The following is a 16,326-nucleotide window of genomic DNA, read 5'->3' on the forward strand; positions in this document are numbered from 1 at the left end:
TTGTTGTCACAGCAGTATTACAACTGTGCCTTTGAATTCCTGGTATTCAAACTTAAGCCAATACTGCTTCTGTTTGGTTGGTATACTGGATGTTAAAGACTTCTTAATATATTTGGTAAACATTGAACAAGTAAGGTTGGGAAAGGCATCCTGTGTGTAGATTATGGAGGTGTTAAGTTTATACACCTTTATGTATTCACTTTTCAGCCATAATTCTCAGAGTCCCAGAGGCACTGACACGTGACTGTTTGTTATGGCCCTAGCAGGCCTGCACATTGTATGAGTGTGTGTTGCCTCGCTGTTGAGCTCAGCTGCCACTCATTTTCCTCAAGGAGCCAGTGTTCACCTGGCTCCACTCGGGAATCAGCCACCAAAGTATAAGGGCTGGGTCAATTAGTAGAGCTATAATGTTGTGCTTTGTTTCAGGGTTAAACCTTGAAATAAGTGTTGTTTTTTATGCTACTAGTAAGTAGTTTGCTGGCAGCAGAAGAGTTATGCTCTTTCTGTGGTGACCTTTGTAACAATGATGCATGTGCACAGACAATTATCAACAAGCACATTTGTGAGTGGATGGCAGAGGATGAGGATAAAATACACAGTTTGGGAACAACAGTCATGTGAAACCATACAGTAGTACACTCTTATTTATTCAAAGTAAGTAAGAGGGAAAGTAGAAGCCAGGAGCTGCTAATCAAATGCACTTAATGTAAGCACCTCTATAAAAGAAGAGGTTTTGGAAGTTTGCTGATCCAGCATCCTGTAAAGCAATAAAGTACTTTCTTTTTATGCATCTAGTGAAACAAAATAACCACAAATGAAATTAAGGAATTACAAACAACATTTCAATCACAATGCAGGCAATGTCTATCGTAAATATATGACATTGATTTTCAAAAGATATTCCAGCTTGCTGTAACCATAAATAATACAGTGGCACTAACTTGTAATGATGCACGACTGATGCACTGGCATGTAATAGGTTATGAGGCGCTCTGTCAGCCATTTTTGGCTAAATGTGTTTTCATTATGGATCGTGTGCAGTTTTAGGAAAAAAGTTAACAAGTGTGGAAAGATAGCACACGCATGTAACCTGTTTTTATATGTTTATTTAAATGTATGTACAAGATTTACAAAAAATGTGCTTTGAGTGGAGGTAACATGTCAGGTAACAATTCAGGACCAAAAAAAAAGAAAACTCAGACATGAACTCACACTTTTAGAATTTAACCTCAAACAGCATCCAGGGGTAAGAGAACACCCTTAAGCTCCATCAGCTTCAAGGTGAAGACCCTCTCAGTATTGTGCATTTTGTATCACACTAAGAGAAATTAATATTTAGAAGTCTCTGCGTAAAAATAACTGAAAACTTTAAAAACACAACATGACCTGACCTCTGAGGTCAGTTCAGTCAGTGGCTTGCAACACTAGGGTGCAAAGGTTTGACTCGAACGAGGCGGGAGAGCCCGAGCCGCAGACCCTGACCCGGAGACTTCACTGCTGGACTCTGGGACGTGGAGGGACTTTTTCCAATTTGAGCTGGGAGGAAAAAACAGACATAAATTGATAAATATGTTCAATGCAGTTAATTTTACAGGAACGTGTTCCAGCTGTGCTGCTGTTCAGTCATTCAGTACCTGGTGGGTTCCACTTGGGTATTCTTCCCGCTGCTGGGCTCAGGGAGGCTGCAGGCTTCGATGTGCAGACTGTGGAGGATGACGCAGGTCTTTTAGAGGCAGGTTTGGCCGTTGGAGGTGTTGTCACTGGGGTAGAAGCTGCTGTGAGAAGGAACAGCGCTCATTCAAATGTGAAATTATGATTCGCAGACAAAAGCTGATGATCCTCATGGGCTTACCTGCTGCTTGCGATTTAGGCTTTGATGGTTTTGATGGTTGCTTTTCTTTTTTAGAAGCAAGAATCTGTTTGTTTTTTTCACTCTTTGTTGCTTTTTCTTTCTTTTTAGTCTTGCTTGCTTTCTTTACTTTGAACTCGTCATCTTCGCTCTCAGATGGTTCACTGAAATCTTCATCGCTTTCTGAATCTGCAAAAGCATTATTGTTACTTTAAAGACACAAAAAGAAAGACAAAAAATGGATACAACTACTTGAAAAGCTATGGCAAAGTAACCTGGTGTCAGTTTGGGTTGATAGTCATCATCATCATCACCATCCTTGTTTTTCAGCTCCTCAGTAGCTTTGTAGGCAGCCTTTCTCTGCCTGGCAGGGGCAGGCGACCCTTTCTCTGATGTGATTTTGTCCAAACCTGAAGAAAACCCATAATGATATTAAACAGAGGGAAGGAAATCAAATCTTCAACTACATAAATAAATAAACCTGCTAGACTTTACCCATAACTGCACCATCCACACTGCAGTTGGACAGGAGCAGAGAAGCTGGATCTGTGTTTTCATCTACTGGAAATTTGACATCTCCTGGATAAATTTATCAAGAAATTAAGCCAACATCCTTTTAATCACATGAAATTTAATGATCTTTTTAAAGAAAAAATCATACCTCTACTGACATGAGACTGGTCCCTCACTTCACCTGCATTATTGAGCGTGGAAAGCGTAATGGCTGCTTCGAGATCCCTCTCATACAGCTTTTCGTCCAGTGGCTTTCTGCACAAATGAATCAAGATTCAAGCCATGTTAGAGATTTTCACCTCGGAGCATTTCTAATGAATACAACTGATAAAAATGTAAAAGAAAAGACTAGTTTTCGGTGACATTTTTTTTATTTAACTCAGCATAATCAACATTTTGTTTTAATTTAGCTGATAAGCCAGTCATCATTTTATCAGTGATTTTGAACGGCTTTACTATTCAACCACCTTAATGAGTTAAAGCATCACAGCGAGGCTTCAACCCAAACATTTATACGCAGTCTGCAGTATATTCTTTAAAAGTGAATGCTTACTTTCAAGCTGACTGCACACCCAGTGCACCTCTCAGTTAGGGCTGGGCGATATGGCCTAAAATCCATATCACGGTACAATTTGAAGCATGTGCGGTAACGATATATATCGCGATATATTCTTTTCTTCTGTATAACGTATTTTACACACTATAAGGCACACTTAAAATCCTTTAATTTTCTCAAAGATCGACGGTGTGCCTTATGTATGAATTCTGACCTCGAACCGATTTTATGTTACACGGCACATAGAAATCTGTCAAAAAATGTTTTAGTACGACTTTGGTAAGCTATGAAGGCGCATCGCTTGATGGATTGCCGGAGCATTACGGCTGCCGTAGTCAGGAGCCTCACGCAGTGTTGCCAACTCCTCAGTAAGGAAAATCACTATTGACTGAATGAAGAGGCGCTAGAAGTCGCTAAATGACGTCATCGCCTAATTTGCATAATAGGTCATGCTAATGTAATTGTAACCTACGCTGTTGGAGAGAGAAATAACATTGTGGAAGAGAAAGTGAGTAGAAAATGTCCTAAATGCATATAGAATTTATTTAGAACTACAAATTAAATTTCTTTTAGGAATTATTGTTTTTTAATGTCACAATTCCAACCCTGCTCCTTTATCCAGGCTCCTTTACCAGCAAAAGTGACCCGAAATTGGCACTCTGGTGGAGTTACTTTGTGTGTGTGGGTGTGTGTTTATTAGTAGCTTTAAACCTTGTGATCTACAAAACTGCATAACAGTAAAAGAAGAACTGACTGCGTTACAGTCAGTGCGGGAGCAGCGGCTTCGCTTATGCGCGATTCATTTGCAGTTTGGACGCATAGGTGTGAACATCTCCTGCCCTGATAGCAGCTGGGGGAGGACTATCCTCCGCCTGTGAGCGCTTTGGCACGGGTGAGGTGCCCACGGCAAACTTCAGTTAGGAGTACAACTGAGATAATCCATCCACAATACGAAGTTAGTCATTAATATACTGCAACAACATGGGAACAGAGCAGCTGCGAGAGAATTCAGCATTAATGAATCAATGGTACGGAAGTGGAGGAAGCGCAGTTTTTGGCTTTCCCCATATTCCAAAAGTGCTTTGTCTCTTTGCTATTACTGTCGCTTGGCATAATTTGCAGATGATATTGTTTGCAGCCGCTGCAATGCTTTCGACCACAAAAGGCGCAGCTTGATGACACCATCAACATGCGATATCGCGGTAGAGCGGTATAGTCAAAATCTCTATCGTTGGCCAAATTTATACCGTTTATACCGTATACCGTTTATACCGTATACCGTTTATACCGCCCACCCCTACTCTCAATCTAAACTAACAGTGATGAACTCAAAATGAACACATAATTTTGAACAAAGTTATAATTTCCACTGCTTATCTCCAACCCTTAGTTACTCATCTCAACAAAATATGAACCCATTTTGAAAATCTATTAATGCACTGGCGCTAGACCCGAGTATCTTTACTTTTGGACTGGTATTTTTTTACATATCATATCTACACCTACAACAAAAGACCAAAAATCTCTGAGTTTAATCCTTTTAATCATCATGTGGTGCAATATTGTCATTGCTAGGGCCACAATGACTTAAAATAAGCAAATGTGGACATTAGCTTATTAGTATTATTGCAGGGTCTACCTTACAATATAAATCGCCTTGAGGTGACTGTTGTTGTGATTTGGCGCTATATAAATAAAACTGAATTGAATTGAATTTCAAACCATAAGACCAGTGTTTCCCAAAGTGTGGCCTGCAGCCCCCTGGTGGGCCTTGAAGGTAGTGCAGGTAAGCCAAGAATCTGACCTAAATACTACGTTATTCTTAAACGTTGGGCCCATTTTGGATCTTGGATGCATCTTATAGTTCATTGTTAGTGAGCAAAAACTATACTAGTGTTACCAGCTGTAATTTCAGAGGATCAGCTAAAAGGAAACACTGCACAGGGCCATGTGATGACCATAGGCTTGGGTGGGCCGCTTAACATTTTTGGGCTTCAAAATGGACCACGTCCATCTTAAGCTTGGGAATGGCTGCATTAGACAATGACACACAAAATGAATTATGTTAAACTATGATTTTGGTCGGTGTGCAGGTTAGTTTGAAACAGGCTGTTTGCAGCACAGAAGCACTCTCAGATTACGATGAAAACGTTACATAAAGCTATCTTCTTTAAATGCTGTCCTCAACATTGCTGCCTGTAACTCTATCTTTAAACTCTCTCCGGTACGGGAAAAAAAAAAGTTCTTATACGCTAATACATTAATACAGACTCTCCCTGTACAGCCATTATCATACATTTACGGTACTGTGCTTGTGTCTATTTGTAAAGATATTTGCCTACTGACAGTAACCAATGCAAACGCACTCCTATACATGCCCACTTCATGCTTCTCAAGGTGGATGACACTGTGTATCAACCAAATGCTGACGAGCTGAGAAGTGGGCCAAAGCAGGCAAAGGAGCGACAAAGGAACGCAAAAAAAGAAAAGCAAAGGTACAAGATGAAAAGCAAAGACAGTGGCTGCAGTGGACACTTGATTATATTTAATGCTCGGCTTCACTTCAGCTCTTTTGTGCTTTAGAACTTCATTCTTAGCGGATAGCGGATAAACCAAGGGCAGCACAAGCAAGAGTAACCCACAGAGTGGTGGCACCCCCGCCCCCTGCAGGTAGATAGGTAACCTGTAGCTGCCTAACGGACTGAAGCAAAACTTCCCCATATTGCAGGATATACACAAGTGGCGCGCCCTCTGCTGGAAACAAACTAAACAGCAGTAAAACTGGTAACATTTATTCACAGCAGGTTTCATGAGCCCTGTTACCTGATTGTCACAGCCAGTGTCAGATTAACTCGCCACCTACCTGTTCTTCTGGCTTGATTGTGAGGTGGCCTCTTGACTGGAGGATTTGCTTAATGATTTCTTCTGTTCTTGTTTCACATCCTCCCTGACCTTTTTGCTGGGTGGGGCCTTCACACAGGCAAAATCCTCATCTATCACAAAATGAGGACAAAGGACAAAGATACCATTGTTAAGACTGGAAAGGGAGTCCTTTGGATTATACATGTGCACCCTACTGTACTACAGGTTTCCTGGAATTTAAGAGTCTTCTGCAAAGCAACAGTATCTAATAGCACGTTTTTTGTTGCAATGTCTTTTTCCTGATCACACCACTTTGTTTTGCACGAAATAGCACCACTGCAGTGACTGCGATTTATCAAGTTAACACGAGACATCTAGGCAAGGCAAGGCAAGGCAAGTTTATTTATATAGCACAATTCAACAGCAAGGTGATTCAAAGTGCTTTACAGAGACATTAAAAAACAAATAAATAGGATGATTTAAAATGGAAAAGAAGAAGAAGAAGGGAACAGTAGATAAAATCAGTAGTTAAAATGTAAATTTTGAAATTTAAGCTTAAAAGTAAAATAGTGCGGATTTGGTGCTTTATTCAAATGCAGCTGAGAATAGGTGAGTCTTCAACCTGAATTTAAATAAACTGAGTGTTTCAGCTGATCTGAGGCTTTCTGGGAGTTTGTTCCAGATATATGGAGCATAAAAGCTGAATGCAGCTTCTCCGTGTCTGGTTCTGACTCTGGGAACTGATAAAAAAAAACAGATCCAGATGACCTGAGGGATCTGGAAGGTTTATACTAGGTCAGGAGGTCACTGATGTATTTTGGTAATAAACCATTCAGAGCTTTATAGACCAGCATCAGAACTTGAAAGTCTATCCTCTGACGGACAGGCAGCCAGTGCAAAGACCTCAGAGCTGGACTGATGTGGTCCACTTTTTTGGTCTTAGTGAGGACTCGAGCAGCAGAGTTCTGAATGAGATGTAGTTGTCTGACTGATTTTTTAGGCAGACCTGTAAAGATGCTGTTACAATAATCAAGCCTACTAAAGACGAATGAATGGACTAGTTTTTCCAGGTCCTGTTGAGACATCAGATCTTTTATCCTTGAAATATTCTTGAGGTGATAGTAAGCTGATTTTGTTATTGTCTTAATGTGTTTTTCTAAGTTTAAGTCTGCATCCATCACTACACCCAAATTTCTCGCTGGTTGGTGGTTTTTAGGTGTATAGATTGAAGTTCTCTGGTGACCTGTAATCATTTTTCTTTGGCACCAAAGACTATTACTTCAGTTTTGTTTTTGTTTAGCTGGAGAAAATTGTGGCAAAACCAGTCATTAATTTCCTCAATGCATTTCCAAGAGCCTGTACAGGGCCTTGGTCTCCTGGTGACATTGTGATATATATTTGTGTGTCATCTGCATAGCTCTGATGGTTTATAAAATGTACAGTAAATAAAATGTAAAGATCACAGTAAAACGTCCAACAGATCTGTCATAAAGATGTTAATATTTCTGTGCTTATCAATACACCCACTGGCACAGCGTGTGGACGTCTCACCTTTTCAAAAAACCAAAAAAACGGTTATTAACAGATAGCTGCTATTCAGGGTGTAGCAGCTTTAAGTTTTTATGGTTCTCCGTGTGGAACAACCTCTTTATGAACACTTAAAATCAACCTGTTATTATAACATTTAAAGACTTTAAGGTGACCACCACCTTTTCACTCTGTTGCCCACAACATACATACATCTCTTTGTGTATTTTTCCTTCCTTCCTTACCTTTACACACACACACACACACACAAACACACACACACACACACACACACACTTAGTATTTAATATATATCATAAAGCAAGTCATTAGAACTTGCATAAAGTTTTAATTTATTTATCTAAATTTGTATGCAGTTCTACTTTCAGTCGCTCCCTTTAAGGGTCTCCACAGCAGATCTGCCCCATCTCACACTATTCCCAGCATCCTCCTCTGTCACACCAACCCTCTTGCATGTCTGCCTTCACTACATCCACGAATTGTCTCTGTGGCCCCCACCCCCTCCCTTCACATTTCTAAACCATCTCAATCTTGTCTCCATACCCCTCAACCTGAGCCGTCCCTCCAATGTACTCATTTCTAATTGTATCCATCCTTGTAACACCAACAAAAATCTGAGCATCATCAGCTCCACCTCTTTAGAAAACTGACCCCAGGTATTTAAACTCGTCTACCCTCACATTTTCTTATGACTGTATATTAATCCAGTTTCTCTGTTTCTATCCTCTGTAAAGCACTTTAAATTGTCTTGTGTAAATCTGCCTCGATTTTTCTGTTTCTATAGAATAGCAGTCATATCTTTAGTATATTGCACACATTTTGATATTAAAGACTAATTTCAAAGCGGTGTAATTTCTTTTTTGAACGAACCTACATGTCCTTGTGTAAATACTTTATGTAAGATTATAAAATGATGACATGATATGCTATGCTATTTCTTTATCACACTGTGGATCAAATGGGCCAGGATAACAGATTTTCAATTTAACTCACCATCATCGAAGTCCTTGGTCTCACAGTAATTCACAGTCTTTGTCTTCCTGTGTGTCAACAATAAAAACAAACAAACAAACAAACAGTTTTTAGCCTCACCAGATCTAGTTTACCAGGCATCGACAAAAGCAGTAGCTTACCTAGATGGTCGGTCCATAGCTTGCTTTTTAGTCAGCTAACAATAACCGCATTGACACGGCTAATCAACACTACTACTCCCTCCAGCTGCGTGAAGGCTTTCGATCGCCACACGCACGATAACAAAGTTAAGGTGTCACTTTTCGTGAACTATCCGTAAACTGGACTATCCGTAAACTATAAAACTTTAGTTACACAAGCTTAACGTGAGGTACGTCGGTCCCCCCGAGCTCTCAAACAGCCCGCCTGAACGGACCAGAAGTGACGTCAGTTGTTTACAAATCTACCGGAAACCGGAAGCAGATTCGTTTATTTCTAAACAAAACAAAAGAATACAGAAAAAGAGTCAGTTTGTGGCAACATGTTTTAATCTTTAAAATCAGAAATAATCAGAAAGCAATAGATAATATTCTGTTTTTCTTTTTAACTCGTTTTTTTAAGGTGTCGAATCTGCTTCACTCAAATAGCTTGGCGCAGCTTTGCTAAGTTCGCCCGTCTAATGCTTATAAATGGCTTGGTACTGTGCAAAAATCTTGTGCCACCTCATTTTTCTCTATAGTTTGATATGAAAATGTGAATAGATACAGCAGTTTATTAAAACATGTGCAAACACACGTGCAAATGCCGTATATAAGGCAAAAACAGAGTTTGAAAGTCAATATTTGGTATGAGCACCTTTATTCAACACAGCCTGAACTCTCTTAGACAACCTTTCTTGTTTATTCTTCGGGAATAGTTCTCCAGGCTTTGTGAAGGCCATTCAAACCTCTTCTTTGGATGTTGGCTATCTTTCGTTGGTCCCACTCTGTTTCAGTAATGTTTTAGCCCGGGCTCTGGGAATCCATGACCTTTCTATCTAGGTAATATTGGGATTATTGCCATACTGAAACATTAAGCTGTTGCCAATCAGATGCTTTCCAGATGATATTGCAAAATCTGACAGTATTTTTCTGCAATTATAAGTCCATCAATTTTGACAAGATCCCCAACAGGTTGAAATGCAGCCCTAAACCATTACAGCCTCCACTACGTTTTACAGATGGATGTAGACTCACTGTTGAACCTCAGTCTTAACCTCTTGACAACAGTTCCAAAAATTTGAGACAAAATTTTTACATTTGCATTCATCACTCAATCAGGCCTGTTGTCACTGATTTTTAGTGCAGTTTATTTGTAATTTGGCATACCTCAGCCTTTTCTCCATCTTTCATTTCCTTGAAATAGCCTTATACAGCTGCCCTTCCACTGAGACCATTTCTGATGAGGCTTCGGTGAACAGTAGGTGGATCAAATGAGGGGCCAGATGCGTATCTCATCTTTGCTGGATTTTTTTCTTGTTTTGCAAGTACGAGACTTTCAGATACAGGTTGAAATGCAACCAGTTTGTCTACAGTTAAATGAATCATGTCTGCTGTTTGTCATAATTCTTAAATGATAAAAGAAGGATTTTTTGTATTTCCTTCTTTTTACAAGGTGGATCTTTGCTCTTGCATGTAAATAACAGCTGATACTGGGGAGTAACTCAAACTACAGCGAGTAAGTAATTTAACAAATTACTTTCTACACAGGGTAAATAAGGAATCTAGTTATGTCTTTAGGAATGATTAATAGAAAGAAACTCAGAGACTGCAGTTGTGGTTCTATTATGTAGTTGTTTACATATTTGCCTGACAAGTGAAAGATTGCAGGAGGAGACAAATCCTTTGGGGATTGTGTCAGAAATAATACCTGGTTTAAAAGAAAAAGGCAAAATTCGATATGCGAGAACTAATCAAAGATTGCAGTTAATACTAATGGATTGCATTTATATAGCGCTCCTAAGTTTGCACAAGTGCAGATGTAGGTGTATGTGGGGGACTAGAATGAAGAAATAAACATCACTTACTTAAAAATATATGTGACTAATATCTTTAAAATGGTCTAAAAAAGTGTTTTTAAACTGTCATCTGTACTAAATATATTTCAGATTAAATACATCTCTCTGGGAACTTGTGGTTTCTGGATTGCATCTTAGCCATCATCTTGTATAAAAGTTAACTTTGAGGAGTCATTTCTGCTTCTTTATTTGCAGGCAGTGACAGTATCAGTCGTGTCAGACAAGTTACCAGCAGATGGCAGCATAATGCCTTCTGGTCTTGGTTCACAGAGGTACAGACTTTGACTGGCTGATTGACATGAACCTGACATGTCCTCAGCCACTCAGTCGCCCACACTCAGGGCGGAAGCAATCACGGCTCCCTCTAAAGTGCAATGAAAGTAAAATCCCTCCATTTTTACTGCACATTCAAGAGAAGGGCAGCTGTCCCAAGGGTTGTCATTTTCTAGTTTGTGAGTGGGTGGCTGTCGGCTGCGGTTTATCACACAGTGGACCTTGAGGAACAACCAGGGATGTGATGGTCCACTCCTTTGGACCCAGACAAGGGAGGAGAACATGCATCCACGGGGCCAAAAGGCCCTGTGGTCACGCATTCCTAAACTCCTCCAGCACTGCCTACAGCCACGACTAAAATATCAGATCCAGTCATGCAAACACTGCGGTCACAACATAACGCTTCCATTCACACATATATACATGCTTATATTGTATTTATTCCGGTGCTACTAATGACAGGTTGAGCACACCCCTGCATTCTCTTAAAATGCCGAAGTTAATCCTGAAACGACAGTCACGTTTCTCTGGCACTTCTACACGTATACATCCGTTTATAACTGTAGGAAATGTTTAGAATATATGCTGCTACAGTTAAAATTACCACGTCTAAATACTATATGTTCCCAAACAAAGTCACATGACCGCTAAAGAGGGAAAGACTGTTACATAAACTAAAGTAAAAGTAGAAATATCCTGTTAGTGAGTTTAGTGGCAGTTATATGGGTTTATATTGTTAAGCTATGTGATGATAATTTGTCTTTTAAAAAGGTAATACTGCACATTTGTGCATGTTTTAGTGGTGAACAGTCTGTGAATTCATCTCAAGGTTAAAATGTCAAAAATGTAAAACATAAAGATAATTATTTTGCATTTTAGACTGCAGTTATAGTCGCTCTAGTTCATAACAAACCCTGTAACAAAGCCCAAACTGAGTAACTATTTTACAGCAGTTGGCTCTATGCATGAACGACATGAGTAACAAGGTCCAGAGGGACAAGGGAAATTTGGGGTAACTGTTTCTCTAATTTACTTATGCAAATTAATCCTTGTTAGATTTAATTTGTGGATTATGTAACATATTTAAAAATTCATAAAGACTGTTTTTTTTTCTTTCTCTGGCAACACTAGGCAGCATTACTAGGCTATTTTGGGCCAAGGCATCCAGTTGGGTTTACTAGCCTAGTTGGCATCCGTGAGGTCATCAGTGGTCTTAATTTCAGCTTGTTTGTTGGAAGTGGTCAGGAGGCAGTTTCCCCGCCCCCCTCAACCACTGATGTGAATGCCATCATTATGCGCTCTATAGCATCTCAGAGTGGTAGTTTGTGTGGGGCTCTCTGAGCCCTGCACACATGCCCCTGTATGGTTGTTCCGCAGGCGGAGACTGCAGTGTTGTTATTTACATTCCTCACAGGGCAACGAGAAACTAGACTGCTTCTGCACTATTAAGATATTTTAAAAACGTTGAAAAAATATAGTGTTGTGCATGAATATGAATGAGTACTGCTGTTAATGTAACAGAAGTACTCCATAAGAGGTTATTTGTCCCTCCAAGCTGTGTTATTATGCTGCAAGCCAGGCATATTTTTAGCTACTCGTGGGGACAAAATGCTCTGCCTGAGAGAACATTCATAGGTCGGGGGCACCAATTATTTACAAGCCTCAAACTAAATTTGTCTTGATGGGCTCTTAGTGTTTCGGATATCCGGCGTTGCAGTTGTGTCAGAGTGCTGTTTGTTATTGTAACCTAGAAATGGCCTTGCATCTTCAGACGTGGAGCGGCGGCGACCACAGCACTGCCACAGCAGCCACAGCTTTAGCCAGGGGATCAGAGTGGGCAGACAGATCTGTCAATCAGTGGCTTCCGGAGTTTGTTGTCTTAGACCACGTCTTCTGAACTGCATGCTTTCACGGGAATTTTCACTTTTTTTTGGTGTACACATGCAGCGGCCACAAAGCTAATTGCAAGGGAGATGAGAGGCCGCCGAGGTACAATCGTGAAGAGATTTTAGGACATGTAGGCTGCGCACACTGACACGGCAAACTGACATGTCAGTGTGTCCAGTTAAAAGTTATGATTGTTTAAAGCATTGCAGGATTAAAGGATCAGACAGTGTTGGTTAGAGGATGTTAAAGCCTTGCAAACCTTTAAAGAAATAAAGCCAACATAAATCCTTTGTAATCTACACAAAGGTGTATTTGTATAATATGATAATAATAATAATATAATATAGTAAATATGTATATTTTATGATGCTTTATTTTCATACTATCCGGTCACAAATTGACACCATATCTTTTATATTTCAGTGCATCACTAGTCCAGCACATGGCCAAGAAAGAAACTGGTCAAACTCACATCCACACCTATATGTCCAGTTTAGAATCACCAATTAACCTAACATGCATGTGAGTCTGTTCTTTGGGCTCTTCTTGGAAAACTACTTATAGTGGTAATTATGACTTGGATATTGACGGGAACACTTATTATAAGTTGGACAATTTAGAAACTGGTAATTACAACGCTGAGATGACATGATCGCAGACAGTGTGGCTTTTGTTTTTTTAGATTTGTCTACTTGAGGGTTAGAAAATGGTGACATATTTTTGAAAGATTGGTGACTTGACGGATGTAGCTGACTGTAGCAGAAAGAACTGAGCTTAGAGAAAGGAAAGTAAACCGGGCTTTTTCTTATTTCTGCTCATTAGCCATTACTACTACTGCTCAAATCTCCAACCCAACTCATGGTTTATTCGGGTTCCAGGTTATTGCAAGGAAGGTGAACTTATGAAATGCGTAAGATAAATTGACTTCCACGGGTGTTTTCCTTAGGGTGGTACCGGGTCAGTGTATAATGCTGTCATGTCAATATGGAACAAAATCTCTGAGGAATCCAGCTTATTGTTACCACCAATGTGTACCTAATAAAGTGTCCACTGCGTAATATAATGTTAAATAATCTCATAACATGAACTGAAAATTCTTGTAATCACTGCAGATGTAAAGCAATTTTTAAGTTTTGAAAAACAAACTCCTTTTCACATGCCTCCAACTAATTTACTTTGGAAAGGTTAACTTAAAAGACGTGTGAGACATTGTTCTTTACTTCCACCACTTAAGACAATAAATCATTTTAATGACTATAAATCGACGACATTTTCTTAGCTACATTACCTCGCTTTAACCTATTTACAAGTGTTTTGGTATTTATTTGTGCCCCCCTCCCCCTTTCCCCTGGTGCCACCCCATTTAAAAACTCCTAGAAACACCCCTGTCCAGCCCGCTTTATTTTTCACCTTTTAAAAAACTCATGTCATGAGTCCAGCTCTGTTAATACTGAGTATCGAATCACTGGGTGCTTGCAAGAGAGAAGAGCAAAAGCAGATTTCTTTTTCTTTTTTAAAAAAAAAAGTTTTTTACGAGTTCTTATGTGCTGAATCATTGTGACAAGACGTTTTCACTTATGTTTTTGGGGCAGTGTTACTGACGATATCAGGCCCCAGAGGAGGAATCTGCAGTATGATTACATGTGCTGACAAGATGGTGGGGATAAAAACAGCATCAAAGGGCCGGCAATAATTCAACGCTGCCAGTTTTACACCGTGACAGCATTCAAAATAGCATCTGTAACACAGCATTGTTTCCTGCACTCTGCCGTGGCACTTGAAGGGCACCCGGGGAGCAGTCTCATTAGGGCGACCTTTCAACAGGTGGGTCACAGGCAAAAGGAGACAAGCACATGAGATCTCAGTGACTTATGTGTCGTCGTGCCTGGGATGCAGCGCTCTCACTCCCGTCTCATTGTTGAAAGACTGATAGATCGACTATCTCAGATTCGCTATTATGCATTTCCTACAAAGTGCACTGCTCCTTGTGTGCCAACCAAAACACACGGCTATCTTTAAGAGCCAGTAAGTGTCCACAAACTTCTGGAAGCAGCAGGCTGCCTCTGGAAAGGAACACTGGCTTGCTCACAAGAAAACTTCACTGGACTCTGTAGTTTATAGCCTGACTCTATTTTGATTATCCCACTGAGGTACACAACCTGCAATGCAGGGGATGGCACAGTTTCCTTTTTACTATGTTTAGCTGAGCACCTGAAGTGCACATTATGCATTTTGAGATACTCATTTTCTTTTTGTGAACACCCACTCTGTCGATCTGTGCTTACATGAAATGCAGAGAATTAATATTGCAAACGGTTAAGCTCACAGAAGTTTATTCAAGTGTCAGTTATCCCAGTCAGACCTCTTGCCAGCGACCCAATGCTGCAATGCAGAGAGTTATCATGCCTGACAGGGGGGGGAGGTTCTTCCACCCCCCCACCCCCACCCTCGTGCATTCAGAGATCTGTCGGACACCAGAGGGCGATGTCCACATGTGCACATGTGGAAGGTGCAGCCGGAGCATTTTTTCCACACAGAAAGGAAATTGTTAAGAGGTTGTACCTCTATTCATTAGCACACAATGTTTTATTAACTATATATGTTTCTTTAATGTGTCTTTGTTGGGCTTTACTCTGAGGCGGTGTATCTATGGAGGACCAAAAAAGCCAAAATAAAAAAAATATTAATGACTCTGATTAATAGGGTATTAAATAGCCATAATATAATAAAATGAAATATGATTGTTGGCATTGATAATTGCCACATAAAGTAATAGTTTTATATTTATTGGCTTCTGTGTTAATTATCCTGAGGTTTTCTTTCTTTATTTATTTTGTTTTTCCATTTATTTCCACATTTAAATTTGTCCCTGTTGTTTATTTCTGCATCTTTGCATCTGCATATTTTTATGCCTTACTAAGCAAATGAAGAAGCTGTTATTATAAGTGTGTCACGGGATAAATCTTTTCTTTTCTCATTACAAATGTTACATTTATTATTTTTATTAGAAATAGTATTGTATTTGTATGTGTTTTAAAATGTATGTATCTATTTGTCTTTGGGCAGTTTTGGTTCCCCATAATTCAGGTTTTCTTGTATACTTTTTTTTTTAACTTATACTGGGGATTCAAATTCAGGTTTGGACCTTTCTGTGTGGAGGGTGCATGTTCTCTCTGGTACTCCTGCTTCCTTCCACAGTCCAAAGACTTGCATGAAGTTGGGTTAATTGGTCATCCTAAACACATAAGTGATTCATAAGTAGAATTTGTGGGAGACACAAATTCCTTGGGTTTTGCATCAGGAAGGGTATCTGGTGTAAGATTGAATATGCAGCACTACCTGCTGTGGCAGCTCTGTCAGAAATGTCTTTATTAATCTACAGTTAAAATAGTTAAAGTATTTACTTAATAAACATTTACAGGAGAGAAATAAATCATTCTAAAGATACCCTATAAAATTTTACACCCATTTTTTCCTCTCAGGACTTCCTTGTTGTGCTTATTATTCCACACCTGCCCATCAGATGTCACCATTACCACCTGACCTCCTCACCTGCTTATAAAGTTGCTCCTTTTCCCTCTGCGTGAGGTCATCTGTGGTGCTTTACCTCCTCATTCTGTTCTGATCGCTGCTTTTAATTGCCAGCAACTTATCTTTGGAACTAGAAAAGACTAGTAATTAGTGGTCTGCTACTTTGCTTCCAAGTTTTACTCAGTGACTTAAATTTGTTTGTGATTTGGTTTTGTTTTAAAAAGAAATAAAAACTGGTTGGCTACTTATTTTTCTGGATCTTTCTCAAGTGCCATTTGTTATTAGTTGCTCTCCAGGACT

The 16,326-nt window shown here is 39.7% G+C and overlaps 1 protein-coding gene across 2 annotated transcripts; it reads right to left on the reverse strand.

Annotated features, from left to right (window-relative positions):
• Positions 1 to 586: 586 nt before the first annotated feature.
• rad51ap1 (RAD51 associated protein 1) lies at positions 587 to 8,715 on the reverse strand. 2 transcript variants are annotated; one of them, XM_006780808.3, is made up of 9 exons: positions 8,462 to 8,715; positions 8,322 to 8,368; positions 5,782 to 5,911; positions 2,511 to 2,617; positions 2,345 to 2,428; positions 2,125 to 2,259; positions 1,853 to 2,038; positions 1,635 to 1,772; positions 587 to 1,536 (listed from the first exon to the last, which is right to left on the reverse strand). In XM_006780808.3, exons 1-9 carry the CDS (start codon positions 8,476 to 8,478, stop codon positions 1,409 to 1,411), a joined length of 972 nt encoding a protein of 323 aa, XP_006780871.2. In that variant the 5' UTR covers positions 8,479 to 8,715; the 3' UTR covers positions 587 to 1,408. The 2 variants fall into 2 exon arrangements, with proteins under 2 accessions (XP_006780871.2, XP_006780870.2); XM_006780807.3 differs by having other exon boundaries at positions 593 to 1,536; positions 1,635 to 1,775.
• Positions 8,716 to 16,326: the final 7,611 nt, after the last annotated feature.

The sequence above is a fragment of the Neolamprologus brichardi genome, chromosome 17 (genome assembly GCF_056152115.1).
Source record: "Neolamprologus brichardi isolate AB-2024 chromosome 17, ASM5615211v1, whole genome shotgun sequence".
In the NCBI taxonomy this organism is placed as follows: Eukaryota; Metazoa; Chordata; class Actinopteri; order Cichliformes; family Cichlidae; genus Neolamprologus; species Neolamprologus brichardi.

Coding starts and splice junctions, on each gene's coding strand:
- rad51ap1 (XM_006780807.3), bottom strand. Junction 2,618..5,781: donor CAATCAAGCCAGAAGAACAG/GTAGGTGGCGAG, acceptor TCATTTGTGCAG/AAAGCCACTGGACGAAAAGC. Junction 2,260..2,344: donor TGTGGATGGTGCAGTTATGG/GTAAAGTCTAGC, acceptor GGTTTTCTTCAG/GTTTGGACAAAATCACATCA.